At 46.5% G+C, this 20,212-nt stretch overlaps 1 protein-coding gene and 1 long non-coding RNA gene across 3 annotated transcripts in view; one reads left to right on the top strand and one right to left on the bottom strand.

Moving 5' to 3' along the window:
* Positions 1–20,212, bottom strand: part of PRKCB (protein kinase C beta) — a 359,558-nt gene that overhangs the window by 14,268 nt on the left and 325,078 nt on the right. For both annotated transcript variants that reach the window (XM_043914534.1, XM_043914535.1), the window contains exons 14-16: positions 19,355–19,435; positions 18,956–19,063; positions 13,412–13,552 (exon numbers count right to left, since the gene is read on the bottom strand). In XM_043914534.1, coding sequence (XP_043770469.1) covers positions 13,412–13,552; positions 18,956–19,063; positions 19,355–19,435 — 330 coding nt within the window. The remainder of the gene's footprint in view (positions 1–13,411; positions 13,553–18,955; positions 19,064–19,354; positions 19,436–20,212) is intronic.
* LOC122701526 lies at positions 5,393–10,782 on the top strand. The gene is made up of 3 exons (XR_006343092.1): positions 5,393–5,508; positions 5,613–5,697; positions 9,987–10,782. It is a non-coding gene; the product is annotated as an uncharacterized LOC122701526 (long non-coding RNA).

Genomic DNA, 20,212 nt, shown 5'->3' with positions numbered 1-20,212 from the left:
AGGGACCACAGGGTGTCAGCGACATCTCACTGCCTTGCAAATTGCATCTGATCATGTAATACAGACTTAAAAGTTAAGTTGAAAAAAAAAAAGTTAAGTTGACCTGGGTAATAATCTTAGCACCATCCATCTGCAGATAATCTGTAAGCAAGTCATCTAAATTCCCTTGGCCAGGTTTCCTGCTTTGTCAAATGGATCTGTCTTGCAGGGTGCGGTGAGAACGATTTGACAAAATGCACATAAAAAATCTGACATGGTAGCTGGTAGCTGCAGCTGAGTTCCGAATCAGCCAGTGCCATCCAGTGAGCTAGTCTGATGGGGGTGGCTGTACCCTGGCAACAGAGGGGTCCTATGGACCCTGCCACACCCCAACCTACCCTAGTGAAGTGGGAGGGAGATGGGCCCCTGCGCTGGACAGTTGGAGTTTGTCCAGCAGAGTAAATAGGAGATCTGTTTTCCTTAGACCTCTGAAGACAAAGTGGCAGGAGCTGAGCTCTGCTGGAGCGAAGAGATAAAACAACCAAAAGGAGGGGTGGCCACCCCATAATAGGTGCTATCAAACCTCCCACAGGCCTCTGCGCTAGAATCCATCTTGGCCAAAACCTGTGCAAGCATACTGGGGAGAGCCCTAGGCCAAGTCAGGTGTGGAAAAGAAAGAAGATAGCCAGCCAAAGGTAAACAAAGACCCAGAAGAACTGCCCTATATAAATGATTTAACTGCCTCTTTACTAGGGCTCCTCTCCATTAGGGCAAACGCCCACACCCTCCGGGGTATGTCTCTCTGCCTTGCTTCTTCTGTCTTAAAGAAACAAACTGTTTCACTGTGTGCTCTCTCCCACATGCTATGCTGTGTCTCCGATAATAAACTTTGTACCTGTTTTTACAGTTTTTGTCTGTTTGAGAAATTCATTTTTCAATGGGCACGAGGGCCAGGGGAATTTTGCTCCAAGCCTCTAGCCCCTGGTGGACTAGCAGCTAGGATTCCTGGTTTCCATCCAAGCCACCCAGGTTCAATTCCTGGGCAGGGAACTAAGACCTCTCTTCAAGACCACTCACTGCTGTCTCTCTGAGATCACCAGAGTATTACTGTTAACAGTTACAGGCACTTAAGACACAAAAATCTGTCCCACCGAGATTGGCAGAGTATGCGGGAAGCCACCAGGTGAAGTCGGGCCCTGGGCTCCTAGTGAGAGACAGGGAAGAAAATATGGACCCAGGCACAAAAGAGATACCTCCCGTCTCCCATCCAAGCCTCACTCCCTTGGAAAGACATTTCAAGCAGATTCACAAGCCACCTCTGAGTTGTTGTTTTTCATACCCTAATTGGAGGGCATTTTGTGATTGTTTTTAAGAAACTGTACTTGTAAATAAACAAGAAATACACTTTGGATCTTTCCCTCTCTGGGTCATGGGCTCGTCTTGGTCCTCCAAGTTCTACTGTCATCAGAAGTCTTCATGGGACTCTGCTCAATGTGATGTGGCAGCCTGGAGGTGAGTTTGGGGAAGAACGGATACGTGGATATGCATGGCTGAGTCCCTTTGCTGTCCACCTGAAACTACTACAACATTGTTTATCAGCTATGCCCCCAATACAAAATGCTTTTGGTGATTAAAAGAAAAACAAAAAACTTAAAAAAAAATAATAAAGTCTTCATGAAGTCAGTTTTTCAACCAGGAAGTAGGAGGAAAGTCAGCCAGCTCAATGCCATGAAAACAAGGTAGTACTGATTAAAAAAACAAACAAACAAACTTCCAAGATGGAAGGGAACAAATCAAGGGGTGGGAATTGAAGATGAGCACTGACCCCTCATGTGTGACGTGGAGGACCTCTCCAGAAGCTCACCCAGGACGCCGGTCACAGTGGGTGGCTCTAGGAAGAAGAACGAAGGAGTCTAGTTAGGGGTCTACAGGGAGGTACTTAATTTCCTTGCACAGCTTTTGATGTGGCTGGAAGTTTTATACTCTTTCCAGATTTTTTTCTTAAGGAAGGAAGATCAAAGTACCCAGTTTGATGAGGTCAAGAAAGAAAAGACTAGTCTACAAGAGGAGGCAATTTTGAGGTCACTGCTGACTCAATGAGAGGGATTTCAACAGAATGGTGGGGGCAGAAGCCAGATTGCACTGAACCATGGAAAGAATGAAAGGTGAAAAAATGGAGGGAGCAAGAACTCCATCCAGTTTGTATGAAAAGATAGAGCAGCAGTAGAATGGAGAGATCCCAGTCTCAAGGGAAGAGATTTTTTAAGATGAGAGACTTTGCATGTTTCTGTGTTGAAAAGAATGAATCAGAAAAGAGCCAGAGTGGGCATCTGCTTGGTTTGCAGGCACAGCGAGCAGCTTTATTTTTCTGGGAGAACCCACTCCTTCCCCTCTGCAAGATGTCTGCTTTAGACAGGGGCAGACCCAGCCCCTTGACAGGTGCCCTGGACCTGGCCAATCAGAACATTCCATCTCCCGGGCACAGTGATTGCTTTAGAGATGGACATATGGCCGAACATCTTCCAACAAGATTGAGTTCCAGGTTGCAGGAAGTTTTAGGAAAAGGAAGCTCTCTTTCAGCAGGAATTGCAAAAATAATGGGACGTAGGTCTGGAGCAACTATGTGCCCAAGAAAAACTTTGGAGAATAAAGAAATCAACAGAGAGGAAAGCAATCTTAAGGGATACAGAGAAATGGATTGCTTTTGACATGGTCCAGACTCTGGATCCAGTCACAACTAAATACTGTTAAGTCAGTTTGAATTGGGTTCCTATTTGCAACCCTAGGAGTTCTGATTACTATATGGAGAAGCTGTGGACACAGACTGGCCAGAGTAGACATGCAAAGGACATGGGAGAATGGGGGTTCAGAGCAGAAGGGGAACGTCTTCATGGGGGCACCTGTTTGTTGGAACACAGAGGGAGGCAGGTCAACGAGGTCAAGATGACTGTGCAGGAGCAGGAAAGCCACCCCCCCAGGGGCCTCCATTTGCCCCCAACTTACGAGATGGGGCTATCAGCTGAGACCAAGATGACCGGAACTTTAGTTGGGGACCTTCAGGAAAGAGAAGGTTTGGGGACTTGCCCAGGGGACTCAGAGAGGGACTGATGGGGAAGGCTTAAGAGTCTGGCTGAGATCAGAGCATCTACAATCGTGGAGGCTCAGAGGGGTCCAGCTACTTGCCCACCTTCACTCAGCTGCTAAATTGGAAGGCTGATGTTTTGTTTGTTGGGTGTTTTTTTTTTTTTTTTTGGCTATGCCGCATCATTTGTGGGATCTTAATTCCCCAACCACAGATGGAACCCAGGTCACAGCAGTGAAAGCACTGAGTCCTAACCACTGGACTGCCAGGAGATTCCCAAGGCTGGCGTTTGAATCCTGGCTCCGCTGACTCTCTGTCCGTATTCCTTCTGCTTGACCCAGTCTCCTTGGATCCATGGGCTCATCTCCTCGAGTTCTCCCAACCTTTGGTCAACAGCTTTCTAGGGCACTGTGATAAGCATTTCAACCTGGGCAGGTTGATAGTAGAACTGAGGAGCTAGACTTTACAGACATTCACCAACAGTGCCCATCCCCCAGGAATGTATTTAAATTTGGGACTTGACCAAGAGCAGTTCAAATCCCACATCTGTGTAGCCAGGTTGGGAGATGAGAGAAGAAACATCACGGAGGCAAGAATATGGGCTTCGGAGGTAGACTGATAGGATTTCAAATTAAACTGGCTTGTGACCATGGGCAAGTTACTTAACCACTCTGAGCCTGTTTCCTTACCAATACAGGGGAGGTAATAACAGCATCTACTTTAGGGGGTTGTTGTGAAGGTGAAATGAGATGACTAAATTAGATAGTGTGCTCCACTTTCTAGTAAAATTGAATAATTTCACAGAATATGGCTGACCCATTTTATTGTTACTGTCATAAATAGTTGTTATTATTAAGGTCCTGCATGCATTCAATGGAAGGTTCTGGTTCTGTAATATTCCCCATGTAAGTCCCTTGGGCAAAACTCGGCCTTTGCTTGCTCATCTACAGCATGGAGGGGTTGAATCCCACTTCTAAAGTATTTTCAATTTTTGACTGCGGTTATATTTCAGTGGTCATGGCCAGATATATCCTAACAGCTTCATGCTCTCTCCAGCATGTGACCTTTCCACCTACCATTTCAATCAAACCATTGGCTCCTCTGCCGGGGACAGTTCAAAGTCACGCACCTGGCAAATGACTTAGAAACTTCATTTGGCCCAGGGACCTGTCAACTTGAACCATCTTTCAAAGGGAGTCCGGCTGAATCCGCAGCTTAAGTAGGTTCTCCATGGACGATTGGAAAGGGAGATAAAGAGATACACAGACTCTAGGCTACGTGTCCTAAACAACTCTTGGCTATTTGTTAGTAGGTGTAGGAAGGTCGCCTAATATTTTGATTAAGATCTCCGCAAACTCCACACTCTGAATAACCAAGAGAACAAACAACTGGGTGGGGAAACGTCTACTTCTTACTGAGCCTGTCCTGAAGGCCTCATTTCAGATGCTGCCATGCCCCGCATCCAGGGGTTATTCAATGTCTGCTGTCTTTGTCAGCCTCGAAATCAACACCTTAAGGAACAAGTGAGATTTGCATCTTTTAAAAATCCTGCCAGAAACTTGTAAAAGGTGTGAATATGCTACTGTTTGCTGCAATATTTTAAAATAAATTTTAATTCATTTGAACTGTAAGAATACTTCGTCTTTTTCTATTATGTAACAGACACCATTAGACGCTGTTATCAAGGTTCTCTCCCATCAATGCAATCACAGACCTTATTAAAAGGGGCTCCAAGTGCTTCTAATAATTTTTCCAAGATATTGGGCAGGTGGAGTCCATGGGTCCACCTCCTAGCTGCTGGACCTTGAGCAGATGTCCTAACCTTTCCAAGTTTCATGCCCTCATATCTGCAATACGGTGACAATGACACCTACCTCATAGGGTTGTGAGAATTAAATGAGGTAATGCCTGGAAGGCCCTTAATACAGTTGCCTAGCTCTGCCGGAAGAACTCTATGTTTTTTCCAGTGTATTTGAATAGCATAGGTTCTATAAAAAAGTATTTTAAATCCTAATATTCAAAAAGGTATTATTCTCTTCAGCATTTGGTACCTTGGGGGAGCTAAGTTCTATTCTTAAATAAATCATATTAAGTAAAAGTTAGCTCCCTTTCTTAAGCCTTGAATTTGGAGTTTTAATAGCAAACATACAAAGGTTATGCTTTGTGGCTTCAATTCAGAAATGTCAGCACATCAAACACACGTTCAGATACACACACAGAGACACTTACTCACACGGTGTAAAGGGCAATTGGCTTTGGAGGAGAATGTCACATGAACAGAATTGCAGCTCATTAAAGCAGTGCTTGACGCTTTTGACCTCAGCTACATAAACAGTGTTTTCAGATGACAGAATTACTAAGAAACCAAGTCCTGTGAGCACGACTGAGTCTCTGAAGCAGTTCGGCATTTAGACGCCCAGAAGACGCAAGTAATGCTATGTGATCCAGTAAGTAACCTATGTGGTATTTTGGAAACAATATTAAATGAAAGGCTCAATAAAATACAATGGGGGATAAGGGGCTCTGTTGGGTTTTTCTGCTTGTTTTTTAGTTTGCAAGATTCCAAGACGTTCCAGATATGCAGATGCTTCAAAATTCTACAGGGTTTTACAAAACGTGATGAGACTACAGAAGAGGTAAGCAGAGCAGGGATGATTGGCATCAGCCTGTTGTACGTGGGGGTTGACACCTGCCACCGAGGCTGGGAGGGAAGGAAGGAGGGGTGAGTAGGCTGATCACCTCTAGATAGTAACCAATGGCCAGCTGGGATGAAAGGATCTAGGGAAGGGGTTCTTCTTAATGTCTATGTCCTGCCCAGCTGTACTCAACTCCCGCCCAGAGTGAACCGATGATCAGATGTGTCTTAGAACAAGAATGGAGCCAGTTCACTAGTGGGCAGATGGCTGTACACACCCTAGCGATGAAGGCTCTCTGGACTGTAATGAAACAGGACATCCTTGTTGCCCTGTTACTAAGACTTTTCTCTCCTTTTTCAATGAGCTGCATTGCCCGTTGGCTAAGTTGATCCCAGGGCTGCCTCCATGGGGCAGCTGGAGCCTCAAGCCCGAGGTCGGTGTCCCTTCCTTGCCTTCCCAGTGAGCTCTGCATGAGGTGTCATGGACACCAGTGGATGTTACTCGTTCAGGCATTTTGATTTAAAGACCTTATGCTAGCCTGGGCTTCTCTGGTAGCTCAAACGGTAAAGAATCTGCCTACAATGCAGGAGACCTGGGTTCAAACCCTGGGTTGGGAAGATCCCCTGGAGAAGGAAATGGCAACCCAATCCAGTATTCTTGCCAGGAGAACCCCATGGACAGAGAAGCCTGGCTGGCTGCAGTCCATGGGATCGAAAAGAGTCAGAGACAGACGAGTGACTACCACACACAGGCAAGCCTATCTTGCTAACATCTGTGAGACTATAGCACCTCATACTACAAATTCTCCAATAAAACATGCTCACCAGAGTGGCCTCAATGCACCCTCCACTAGAGCACAGCCAAATTCCGAGCTGGTCACCCAGAGGGAACTTCCGGTTATAGCCCTTGGCACATGGAGCTTCCCATATCATGACATCATTCACACGGACCCGAAGAAATATAACCCACTGGATGACCACGCTCTGCTCTATGCCCTCAAGCTGGCACTCTGGGCTCCAGAAGCTTCCATGACTATCCATTTCATCAGTTCACCCTACTTCTCACCAGGCCCAACACACAGCCATCACTTTATTCCTGAGGGCAATTATGCAGGTAGTCCGGAGTCTTCTTCATCCACTGCTTCATGCCCCTGGGGTAATTACTGAGCACCCACCAGGTGCCAGGAACTGGGGAGGGACTGGGGAAGCCAAGATGAACTCAACTGGGAGGCTAGAACATCATCCTGTCCATGTGTTGAGCACCTCTCACCTGGATCAGCAACCTACCCTTGTCCCCACAACAGTCAGATCAAGCTATTTCTCAGCCCATCTTAGTTGGAGTAAAAGCCAAAGACCTTCCAGTGGCCTGTACCACCTGCTCCTCCCATGGCCTCTCTGATCTCATCTCCATTTACTCTCTCCCCTGCCCACTCAGCTCAGCCACCTGGAGTCTCTGCTCTTTCCTAAATGTGCCAGGCAAGTTCCTGCCTCAGGGCCTTTACACCTGCCTCAGGGCCTTTGCACCTGTTACTACTACCAAACCACTTTCACCCCCAGATACACACATGGCTCACTCCCTCCCTCACCTTCTTCCCATCTTTGCTGAAATATCTTTTTCTCAGTGAGGCTTTCCAACAACCCTATTTAAAACTGACCTCTTGAGGACTTCCCTGGTGGTCCAGTGGTTAGGAATCCACCTTGCAATGCAGGGGATGAGGGTTTGATTCCAGGTCAGGGAACTAAGATCCCACACATCTCAAGCAACTGAGGAGCCCACACACTGCAACTTCTGAGCCCGAGTGCCACAACTAAGACACAATGCCATCAAATAAATAAACAGAGAAACTGTAAGACTGACCTCTCTGTGACCCAGCTCTCCAAGTTCCCACCCCTCCATAATGCTTTCTAACAAACATACCCACTGATTTCTATGTTTATTATTTGCCCACTCCCTCTAGAAGATTAAGTTCCACAAGGGCAGAGATTTTTATTATTTTTACTGTTGTGTCTCTATTACCTGGAAGAGCACCTAACCTTAATAAACAGGTGCTGAATGGATGATCCATAACACCCCCACTAGAGGACAGAACCAGAACACACCGCTTCTCAGCCCACTGCCCCACGACACACCCAGTCACATACTCTGCCCTTCGTCCACAAACCAGCACCTCCCACCCACCCACCACGCACTGACCCAGAAGACCCTGCCAGGCGTCTCAAGTCACATACCGAGAACACTCTGTACTGAGGCCTCTACACCCCTTCAGCACAGCCTTCACCATGCCACAGGGCACACCAGTTATAACAGGATCTACCAGTCAGCTCGCTGGCTGGTGGTACCCACAGAACCACGTCCTAGCACCTGCTAGGCCGTGGTCCAGCGGCAGTATCTCATCTGGGAGCATCATAGAAATGCAGCATCTCAGGCCCTGTTGCAGACTGGCTGAATCAGAACTCATATTTTAATCACATGCCCAAAAGACCCTGTGTGCACATTAACGTTAAAGAAGCTCTCCTAGGCTACATCATGGCGCATGTACCATTGGCTGGGCAATGACAGCTACGGGAGTCACAGTCCTCCCCATCCAAAGTGCAACAATTCATGCATTGCATCATCAGATCTTTCATCACACAACCAAACGATGCTATGACAGATACAATTCAGTACCCAAATTATAGCCCTTTATAAATAGGGTAACTTACACAACAACCAATTTATTTGAGCTTCGCTGCTGGGCTTGACAAAAATCCCCTCTGTGCTCTAACAAATATCCCTAAAGAATCCAGTATGTTCCTCAGCACAGTGCACTGCAACATCTTATTTGACAGCCTTTCACTGAATCATTCATTTATTCAGTAAAAATTATTAAGCACCCATTATGTGCTCAACCTGACGCTAAGCACTGGGACCCAACAATGAAAAAGACAGTCTTTTAGTCTCGCCAGAAAGACAGACCTTACACGGAACAATTACAACAAAGTGTGATGAGTTTGTTGATAGGACTTTAGCAGATGATCCCTACTCGGCAATTGACAAGAGCTTCCCTGAGTGGGTGACAGTTTACTGATTTGATGAGGAGGAAGGAGGAAGGTACCAAGAGGGTGAGGGAGGGAGGGAGCAGGGGATGGCTCTGGGATTTCAGGGTGGCTGGCTCTGCCTGGGAAGAGCCAGGAAGGGAAGGAAGGCACTTCGAGTTTAAGGAGCAGAACGACACTCAGCAATGCCAGTTCTTGCAGTTAGGAGCCTGGGGAGGCAGTAGAGGTTGGTTCAAGGAAGACCCTAAAAGCCATATATGCTGAGGAACAACAGACATTATCCCAGGGGTGGGCAGAGAGCCATTGGTGGAGCAGGTTCGGGGGGGGAGGGGGCTGGAGGGGGGAGATTTAAGCAAGAGAATGACACAATTGGATGCACATTAAAAAAATCACTCTTGTACCCTGAAACAATACATGAAGCCAGTGCATTTCAGTAGTTTCCAACGATACTATGTGAACAGCTCCTGCCACAATAAAAGATGCACTGAGAACGACTTTAAAAATCCATTTAAAATTATTTTAATGAACCTTCAATAATAGCACCCTTCACTGGTGTTTGAATATAATCCTCTGTTATTGCCCCGTGGTTTTTCTTTCTTTTGCTGCACTCTATTTAATAGCATGCATGAGTCAGGAACGCTGACAGATACGTGCACGCTTTTCAATATCCTGAGAGGCACATGGAACTCTGCACACACTCACCAGGGCCTTTCAGAAAGTGTGGGGAAAGGGAAAATGTGAAATCCTTAGGTGGGGGCTGGGGGCTCTAGGGCTGGCAACTGCTATGTGGAAGGCATATACCCAAGTCGAATCGAATGAGTGTGTGATGTATACATTGTGCTATGTTGTGCTTAGTCGCTCAGACATGTCCGACTCTTTGTGACCCCATGGCCTGTAGCCCACCATGGGCTGTCCTCTGTCCACAGGGATTCTCCAGGCAAGAATACTGGAGTGGGTTGCCATGCCCTCCTCCAGGGGATCTTCCCAACCCAGGAATCAAACTGGGGTCTCCCACATTGCAGGCAGATTCTTTACTGGCTGAGCCACAAGAGAAGCCCAAGAATACTGGAGTGGGTAGCCTATTCTTTCTCCAGGCGATCTTCCTGACCCAGGAATCGAACTGGGGTCTCCTGTATTTCAGGTGGATTCTTTACCAGCTGAGCTACCAGGGAAGTCCAGTGTATACATTATTACGTTTATTTTGAATTTACCCTAGGAATTCGAAATTCTTTATCCAGTGTCTCCTCCCCTTAGAGGTGATGGCAGAACATCTTGAAGTCTACAGCCCAGTCCAGTCACTATACTTTGAAGTTCATTGTTAAACCACACAAACATTTCAAGACATCAGCTTGTTGGAAACCATATCCAATACAGAACAGTTGAAGGATCCTACGGATCATCACTAGCTGTTGTAACCATTTTGTGTTATCAATGATAAGAACAGCTCATTTTTCCTGAGCACCCTCTGTGAGCCAAGGTAAATATTCAAAGTATTTAACCAGCCAAAGTGGACTCCGGTTGTAAGTAACCAGCACTTATGGGACCCAGCTAAACATCAACCAGACTCTGCGAGATCGCTACCCTAGAGGTGATAAACTGACAGCCACATGTGGTTCATGGGTGTTTTATTTGACTGGAGTTGTGTTTAATTTTTAAAATGTTGTTGCTGATATGTTTTTTTAAAATAGTGAGATTTCATACAAAGGTCCTGAGGAGGATGCAGCACTGCAGAGCCTGCATCGACCACAGGACCGACCTGGCAGGCCCCTTGCCTGCCTCATAGAAGGTCCCCAGGGAAAGACCACACTTACTTTCATGAATAAGATAAAAAGAAAATAATAACAATCAGTGATGATCCACAGGACCCTCCGACTGGTCAGCTGGAGATGAACACCCACCTGTTGAGCTTTGAGAACCACCAGCTCCCCCCATCTGCCCCTCCTTAAACCACTCCCACCTCCCTCACTGACATTACCTGCTTGGCCTCTGTAGCCATCTGAGTCTCTGACCTGTTCCTGGAAGGTGCCCCTCCTCCCTCAGAAAACCATTGTCTTCCCCTTAAAGAGACTTCTCTCCCTGCCATGTTCCTTTGGCCTCTGTCTAGCATCCCTGAAAGAGCTTTTGACCATGAACTCCACAGCAGTGAGTCCCAGCCTGGAGCGTCCATCAGATTCACCTTGAGAGCCCCACAGCAAGGCTTCTGATTCAGGAGGTCTGGGGTGGGAGCCTGAGAATTTCATTCCTCAAGTTTCCAGGTGATACTGCTGGTCTGGGGACCACTCTTTGAAAACCACTGCTCTCCAAGCAAGGAATGAACCTCAAATGTCAGTGGTTCAATTCTGGTGGGGATGGGGGCATGTACATCTCTCCTCTAGCCAAGTGGAGAGAGGTTGATCTGCATATTGAGACCTCATGAATAGCCCCGCGAAACCCAAATAGGGTGTGTGTACCCCCTCAAGTTCCCAGTTTCCTGACTAGAGAACCCACTCTTGTCTTTCAGATTGCTTTTTTCTCTTTTCTTACGTATAATAAAAATGATGATACTGCCTATGACATGCAGGTGGACACACGAACCCCAAGCGCACATACGGACATTATCTTACGGACTAGCACCAGCAGGACCCTATACTGCTCTGCCCCTTCAAAGACCCTGCACCTGAGACACTGACCAACACGTGACATGTCGCTAACAAAAATCATCAACTCTCCCAGAGTGCCTGCTGTTTACCAGTCATGTACTGAGTGCTTTACGCATCATGACCCTCCCCTGATAGAGAAACTGTCGTCATCCCTGTATTACAGAGGAGCAGAGAGGGGAAACGACTTGTCCAAGTTCTCCAGATGGAAGACAATCAAGAGATGGTTTACTGGACCCACTGTATTCATGAGGGTCAGACACGATTAGGAATACTGTGCTCAACCCTGTGTCTGCATTTCTTTTTTTTTTTTTCCCATTTATTTTTATTAGTTGGAGGCTTTCATTTGAATCAGTTCTAATGAGATGGATGAAACTGGAGCCCACTGTACAGAGTGAAGTAAGCCAGAAAGATAAAGAACATTACGGCATACTAACACATATATATGGAATTTAGAAAGACGGTAATGATAACCCTATATGCAAAACAGAAAAAGAGACACAGATGTACAGAACAGACTTTTGGACTCTGTGTCTGCATTTCAAGATGGATGTTGTTAACCTGGAGGACAACAGGTGATGTCATATGGGACATGCTTACAGGTGGAGAAGGGGCGTGTTGAGCCCAGAAACTGCAGGTTTCCGGAGTATCAGAGAAAGAGACTCTGGTTGACAGAACAGGACTCAGTGATGGAAATTCTGAGGAGGTTGATTTGGTATCACTATATACACTGGCAACAATCAGAAGGACCACAATGTGGAACTCGCTGCCTCTAAAGGACCCCATGACTGAACACCAGGAATTGTCCAGAGAGAAGTAGGACTCATCAGGGACTCTGTGAATCTAATCATTTGGGGTGTGCAGGGCTGGGAGATGTGAGAAGCACCTGGGAGGCTTCCTTCAACTACAAGTCCTTTGCCCCAGGCATCCTGGTATTGCCTCTAACGGAGTCAGACTCTCTGAATCCTCACTTCCTTACACACTGGCTGAATGAACTTGGACAGAACACTCAACTTTTATGAGCTTCCATTTCCTCTTCCATGACATGGAATAACAGCACCTGTGTAACATTTTGTTTTGAGGGTTTGCTTAGATGCTATGTGTGAACTGCTTAATATGGCCAGATAAGTGGTCATGAAATTAATAATAATAGTATCAAAACAAGCACCACTTTCACCATCATTTTTCACATTTGAGATCCTCATGACTTCTGGTTTTGATGACAAAGTTTATGTTCAGGCTTACTACTTTTCAGCCTTAGCCAGCAGTTACAACCCATAATAAAATCACCAGGTCTCCCGTGTACTTTAACAAAGAAATATCCTTCCGGTAGAATCACGGTCCTGATTAATCCAGAAGAAAACTCCTCCTCCCTGCCGAGTCCTTGGGGACAAAAGCGCTCCTGCATGCACACGACCTTGGGAAATGTGAAATTTTCACTCTTAAAACAATTCCCCAAGAGCCATATCCACACCCAGAGCCTTTGGGAGAGCTTTACAATCACGCCAGCCTTTGCTTCATTCTGGTTCGCCTTGGGTGGGAGCTGGCTCGGGGTTCTATCTTCTTTACTGACTCAGATGGAGTGTATATTTCAGAATTAAATTTAAATACTGTTGAGATAAACAACATGACCTTTTCAATGTCAGTTTGAAGAGAAAATGACACAGTCGAACCAAGGAAAGACCGAGGGCGAAATTAGATTCTTTATCACAGTCCAAAAATGGATCTGAACTCGGCTCACCCGAAAACCATTCCCCCAAAGCTGCCAGCTCAGACGGTTACAATAATTGAATCAATAAAACAAAAACACAACATCCATGGTCTTTCCCGCATATATCGAGACTGTGCGGACAGAAATCTCCATTTTTGTACCCGCTGCATTTGAGTGTAAATATGAGCACTTGTAGACATGTTCATCGAGGTCCACCTCTCAGAGGGCAGCAAGGGCACACACATCGGAGAGAGGAAAAGAGCCTGTTATGACGTGGACCCAAAAAATGTCATGATGTGGACCCAACCGCCTTTAGAGAACAGTTTACTTACGGCTTTCGGCTTATATGGGGGCTGAATCTCTTTGCGTTCAAGTTTCTCCCAGTCAATATACCGGAAAAACGCGTGCTCTTTGATGTCACGTTCACCTTCAGGTCCACAACCCAGACGTTTGCCTGGGTGTTTGGTCATCAGCTTCAAGAGAAAGAGAAATGTAGAATGAATTTCAGAAGAGGAGATGTGGGACTCTCAGAAATGATCACTCCTATGAATGAGGGAAGACAGCGCAAAGAAGAGTCCCAACTAAATCTTTATTTTTGGCTTTTCATCCCAGCAGTAATTTCCCAGCCAGGTCTTTCTAATAGGAAGACCCAAGAGTAGTGTCTGCTGCTCCCGGTCCCAGAGCAAAGTCCCTTACAGTTAAGCACACTTCAGCCTGACTGTGGTCCTGAACTTCAAGTCAGAAATATCACATGGTGCATTTTGATTTAAGAATGATTTCTACGCAATTACTGATGCATTTAATGAGAACAGTTTCAATATCTTCAAATTCTCCTCCTGCCACCACGAGGAAACGGGAGTTTGACCAAAGCAAAGGGCACGTTCATTCAGATAATATTTGCATTTCTCAGTAAAGCGCTTGTGAAAATGACAAGAAAGAAGAAAAAATATTAGTCAAATGGACCCAAGTTTCAAGTAATTACTTTCCGAAAGCTCATTAAATAGTCAAAACCTAGCCCAGCTCATTTCCCTTGTATCACACATTACACTAAACTCCGCTGAGGTTTCTTTGGTGTCCCATTTAAATTACTTAATTATCAAAACCCTCCATCTTTGGGTCTCTGAGCCAGTGCTAAATAACAAGATGAAACCAGACAGGCTCCCTCTTGTAAATGAGTCCAAAGCAGCAGGAAAATATCTCTGATCTCAAGACTTAAGCAAATGCACAGAGAGTCAAGACGGAGGAGTTGATGATTAATTTTTTAAAAAAGAAAGATCAGCAAGAGGCCATCAAAAGAAGAAACAAAACAACTGAAACATACAAGACCATGAAGCTTCCTGGAGTTGACTTGACACCAAGAAGCCCATGACCTCATACTCCTCAGATTTTTGCCCAGGGCTTGAGGATTATGGGGGGAAGGGGTGAATTCAGCAATTCACACCTACTCTGTTGGACTTTCAGCTCAGCCTGATTCTTGCTACAGATAATCTGTCATCAGAAACTACCCTTCTACACCCACACACACAGAGAAGCACATACTTTCCACATATGCTTTATCTTCTAGAGGAAAAATAACCTGCATTTCTGTTTCTAAGCTACTTCTTTATAAATTTTATGCCTCGTCTCACCCGAGTCTCACAATGACCTAATGAGTTGGGTGTTTTAATTTTTCCCCACTTGAGTGACAAGGCAATTGACACTCAGAGGGTTAAGCAACTGGCAAGGACTCACAGAGACAGTAGATGGCAGAGCTGGGATTGGATCTTATCTCTGCTGACCTCTAAAACTCGGACATTTAGAGACATAGCTTCCATGTGGTTCCCCAGGGATGATCTGTGGTCTCGCTTGGTCAGGAAAAGTTTAGGGAGGGCAAGGAAATTGGGCCAAATCTTGACTTTTGTGTAGGATTAGAATGGGAGGAAAGAAAAGGTTACGAGGCCTTGGTTAGCACAACCAGCAATCCTATCCACAACAGCTTCTGGGGCTTCCCCAGTGGCTCAGTGGTAAAGAATCTGCAGTCAATGCAGGGGATGCGGGTTCAATCCCTGGTCTGGGAAGATCAGACATGCTGCGGAGCAACTAAGCGTGTGTGTCGATATGACTGAGCCTGTGCCCTAGAGCCTTAGAACTGCAACCGCAGAGCCCACAAGCCCTAACTACTGAAGCCCGTGCACCTAGGGCCCATGCTTCACAGCAAGAAGCTCTGCAATGAGAAGCCAGTGCACTGCAACTAGAGAGCAGCCCCACTCCCCCCAACCAGGGAAAAGCCCGGGCAGCAACGAAGACCCAGCACAGCCAAAAATACATACATAAATAAAATCACATATAAAAAACTAGCAGCTTCCGTGTCCTGGGCACTCCCTGTGTGCCGGGCTCTGTGCCTCAGGCTTCCCAGCTATTACCCGTTACTCTTTCATCTTCACAGCATTAAGGCCTCAGAAACTATTATCCTCATTTTCCACATAAAGACACCGGGTCCAGAGAAGCAGACATCTGCCTAAGATCACCCAGGTAAGTAACAGAGCTGTGCTTTGAACAGATCAGCCTGACCCAGAGTCTTAAAGCTCCATCTTACAGTTTCTTAGTGTTTTCACCCTAATGTATGGCCAACTGGGGCTTCTGTCTGCTTTAAGTTTATTCAAAGGGGGAGTGGTGATCTGAGCAAACTGCATACTAATTTTTTTTTATGGTGGAAAATAGGGTCTTTAACGGGATGGATAACAGCAGTCTCCAAACTTTTTGGCACTGGGGACCAGTTTAAAAGAAGACATTTTTTCTGCGGATTGAGGTTGGGACAGGGTTTGGGGATGATTCTAGCGGATTACATTTATGGTGCGCTTCACCCATTATTATTACATCAGCTCCACTTCAGGTCATCAGGCATTAGATCTTGGAAGTTGGGGACCCCTAGATAATAGGATATTTTCAAATGGAATTAAACCTTTTTCAAAAACCTAGCTCACTTTCCATGTAAATAGGAGAATGCTAAGTGAAGGAAAACCACTGCAGAAACACCCCAGCACTAAGGCGAAGCTGTGCTCAGCTCTTGCACGCTGTGCTCCGGCGCCCGAAGCCAACCATGCAGACAGCTGGACTTAATCACTCTTCCGATCTCTGATCACCTCCCAGATGCATCCCCTGGGGCCCACGGTTCAGGAGGAAGCATTTGGCTGTTCACTTGAGCATCACTCCTTCTCTGGAGCATCAACCTTGAAGAAAAAGCCCACACGGAGCCTCAGCCAACTCAACTCAGAAAGGTCTCCAAACCCAATAGTAAGAAAGTCACCCTCGCTAATCCTGAAGGTTATGGGTCTGAAATTAATAGAAATCTGCTCTACCAGGGAAACTGCTAATTGGAGCTGAAGCTGAATGCAGCTGACCTGGAAAACCCTTTCTCCATGACCCACTTAGAACCCCAGCTGTCTAGGCAGGCAGGGCTGTGAAGGGGAAAGTCCTGAACATGCATGGAGCACCTACTATGTGCCAACGCTATGCGAGGAGCTTCCTCTTCTGTTACCTCATCATTTAACACTCTTCCAAAATTCTGTACAGTGAGGATTATTATTCCATCTTCGGAGATAAAGAAACAGAAGCCCACAGATGCAAAGTAATATGCTCAAGACTGTGCATCTAGGAAGCGGAAGGGTTGAAATGTACAAATAGTCTTGAGCTCCCAAATCCCCCACTTTAAAAATCCAAGTCACAGGGAATGCAAACTCGAATATCAAGAGGGGGTTAGCGTGTAACATGGCCGTGCCAGCATTAGTAACAGCAGGAGTCGTAACCCAAGGGTTTTGGAACAGAGTGCCAGACTCTCTACTGAGTTCCTTGTATTAACTCATCTCATGATCAGAGAACCCTGTGTGTGGTCCCATATGTGTGTCCCCAGTCTGCAGATGCGGTGGAACAACTTCCCGACTGTCACAGGGTTAATAACGCTCGGACTTGAACTCAGATGCTGGTTTCTTCCCAGAAAAATCAGGAGAGGAGGGGACACATTCTTATCTGAAGGAAAGACTGGCTTCCAATACAGTCTCCCCCTCTCTCCCCACCCTGTATGATGACTGCAGGGGTTTGCCCTGGCCTTGTTCTATGCCCTTTATTTGCCAAGGGCTTCGTTTAAGCTCCTCATGAACAGCTCAGCTGGTAAAGAATCCACCTGCAATGCAGGAGACCCCAGTTCAATTCCTGGGTAGGGAAGATCCCCTGGAGAAAGGATAGGCTACCCACTCCAGTATTCTTGGGCTTCCCTGGTGGCCCAGATGGTAAAGAATCAGCCTGCAATGTAGGAGACCCGGGTTTGATCCCTGGCTTGGGAAGATGCCCTGGAGGAGGATATGGCAACCCACTCCAGTATTCTTGCCTGGAGAATCCCATGGACGGAGAATCCCATGGACAGAGGATCCTGGCGGGCTACAGTCCATGGGGTCACAAAGAGTCGGACACAACTGAGTGACTGGGCAAGCACATGAACCTCTCCACGCCCTGTTCCTCCTCTTCCCTCTTCCTGCCTCATACCCTCAAAAACTATTTTCAAACTATAAATTTTAAGATGTTAGGGACTGAGATGAATTCACATATGTCTTCCCCAGGGATATTTGCATCCTAACCTATGCAGCTGACAAAGCTTAGGTGATTCACTGAGAGTGGGAATTTAGGCAGCAGAACAAGGTGCTTCTAGATGGAGCTTGGCCCAGCTGTTACAAACCTCCCGAGTTCAGCTTTCCCTCACTCAGGCCAGCTCACACGCCATCTGATGGGTTAGGAAGGGCAGGGCTGGGTTGGGCAATGAGAACTCTGCAAACACCATGAGGATCTAGAACCAGCAGCCCTGGGTTATCCAGACACACAGGTGGGCATGCTCTAACCCTGAGCCATGCTGGCACGGCTGACTGGTGGGAAGGAAAACTTCATAAAGGCAGCATCCCTGACTCCTGTTCCTTGGGGTCTCACAGTGTTACTTTCATACTTTCATCAGGGTGGAAGAGTTACCACATTCAAATAATATACTTAAAAGGCAGTGGTTTTTAAGCAACACGGGGACTTTTTCACAATACAGATGGATGTCAGACTTAATCTCTAGGGTGGAGGCTGAGGTGTGTGCCTTTAAAAAAAGCACCACAGGTCATCCTGATGGTGCCAACAGGGGGGACCACTGGTCTCTAGGGATTCACCCAGGTCACTGTGAGCATGTCCTGGCCAAACACGAGATCGAAACAAGCAATCCTTACCCAGAACAGGTGTCCCGCTTTGTTTACAGGTTAATGTGCATACATCACAATGTACAAATTTGCAAACTTTTCAGTCATTTGTGGGTTAGGGGGAGAGTGGGGGTTGGGAGACACTCAATTTGGGTCAACTTATCTAGAGGATCCTTTAAACTCAATACTGTGATTATTTTCTTAGGACAAAAGTCACACGTTCTTACTATTAACTAGACTCGTAAGCCCCAGCACTGAGTGAGGCTGACCGATCATGCCGCACCCCTCTTGGGTACCTTCCCCGGGTTCCAGCTCTTTGGAAAAGTTTCTGGGCTCCCCACCTCATTCATTCCAACACCTCATTCATTCAGCACTCTGAGGCTCCCCACTTCATTCATTCAGCACTCTCTGCTGGCCTAGAGCCTGGAGCCCAGCCAGCAGCAACATGCTATTGCAGGCAGGCCTCTATGGTGCTTCCGTGTGAACCAGAAGAAAGCTCCCTTTCCTCTGGGAGGCAGCAGGTCTTTACCCGGCTCACAGAGGGGCCAGTGGACCAGGGGTGGCGTTTGACCGCCACTACCCCTCCCCCGCCCCAGGCGCAGCATCCTTGTGCAGGGCACCCCTGCACCCCTGTAGGCGGTGGTCCTGGCTGCCAGCTTTAAGGGGTTTGCTCACCCCTTTGCAGATGGCCACAGCTTCCTTGGACATGGACTTCGGATAAGCCACGTTGTGTTCCATGATCGACTGGAAGAGTTCATCCTCATCCTCCCCTTCAAACGGTGCCTGTGGAGGGAGCACAGGGTGGGAGGAGTCCTGCATGAACCACCCCCCGCCCAACTGCCCCAAACCAGCAGGCCCAGCTTCCTGGGGTCCACAGCCAAGCCAGCCCCAGGGCTTCCAGGAAGAGGATAAGGAAAGCTGGTCAACAGACAAGGGTAACCCCAAGGTCATGGAAATCACAGAGGTTCAGAGCTATGTGCTGGTATCCGGCTGACACACTCTCTTAAAGAGAGATCCCCACAGGGATGGGGGTGGGGGAGGACTTCCCTCACAAGTCAGTTAAAATTCAATTACCTGCCCAGCCAACATCTCATATAGCAGGACGCCAAATGCCCACCAATCCACGGACTTCCCATAGGGCTGATAAGCAATTATCTGGAAAACAGAAGGCATCTGTCAGGGAGATGTGCAGGTTCTTGCAGTGGCTGAGAATGAATATGCGCTTCTCTTACAATAAGAGTGGGGCATCCTTGGGGGGTGGCGGGGTGGGGGGAGAGCTCTTCCTTGGCCTGACACCCGCCCATTGTGAAAGATTAAATTGGCCGTCACAGTCCCAGATGTGGGCCTCTGTCTAAAGGAGTGAAGAGGGAGTCCAGGGCCCACCGAAGCTATTTCTTTACCTTAAGAAGATGGATATCCTTTACAGAGATACCTGCAGGCGGGGAAGGCATCTGTGTATGTCACATTGCCTTTTCAAAGCACTTAGTACGGTTGTGTTATTTTTAATTTTAATACAGTGAGCACGGCATTTTAAAGGAGAAAACTCGTCCTTCTTTCTCATGATAAAAGTAATAGCATTTACACAAGAATGTGAACATATGTAAGACTACTGAACTTAGAAATGGTTAAGATGGTGATGTGTTTTTTTGCCACAATTCAAAAATTTTTAAGTTAAAAAATGTAATAGCAGTTATTATTATTTATTTAAAATATAGATAAGCTACGAGAATGCAATTACAATAGTTCTTTATCAAGAGAGACATTATGATTGATATTTGGTCTATTTTCCTCTAGATTTTTTCTATTAGTATATATTAAACTCTGTGTGTATGAGTGTGCTTTACATAAATACTTTAATATATGGAACTTTAATAAAGCATTTTATTCATTTAGCATTTTCATGCTAATACCTGTACATCAACACAACCAGCT

Source organism: Cervus elaphus, chromosome 10 (assembly GCF_910594005.1).
Source record: "Cervus elaphus chromosome 10, mCerEla1.1, whole genome shotgun sequence".
In the NCBI taxonomy this organism is placed as follows: Eukaryota; Metazoa; Chordata; class Mammalia; order Artiodactyla; family Cervidae; genus Cervus; species Cervus elaphus.
Note: the sequence above shows the minus strand (reverse complement) of the source record. Positions and strands in the feature narration are given on the sequence as shown.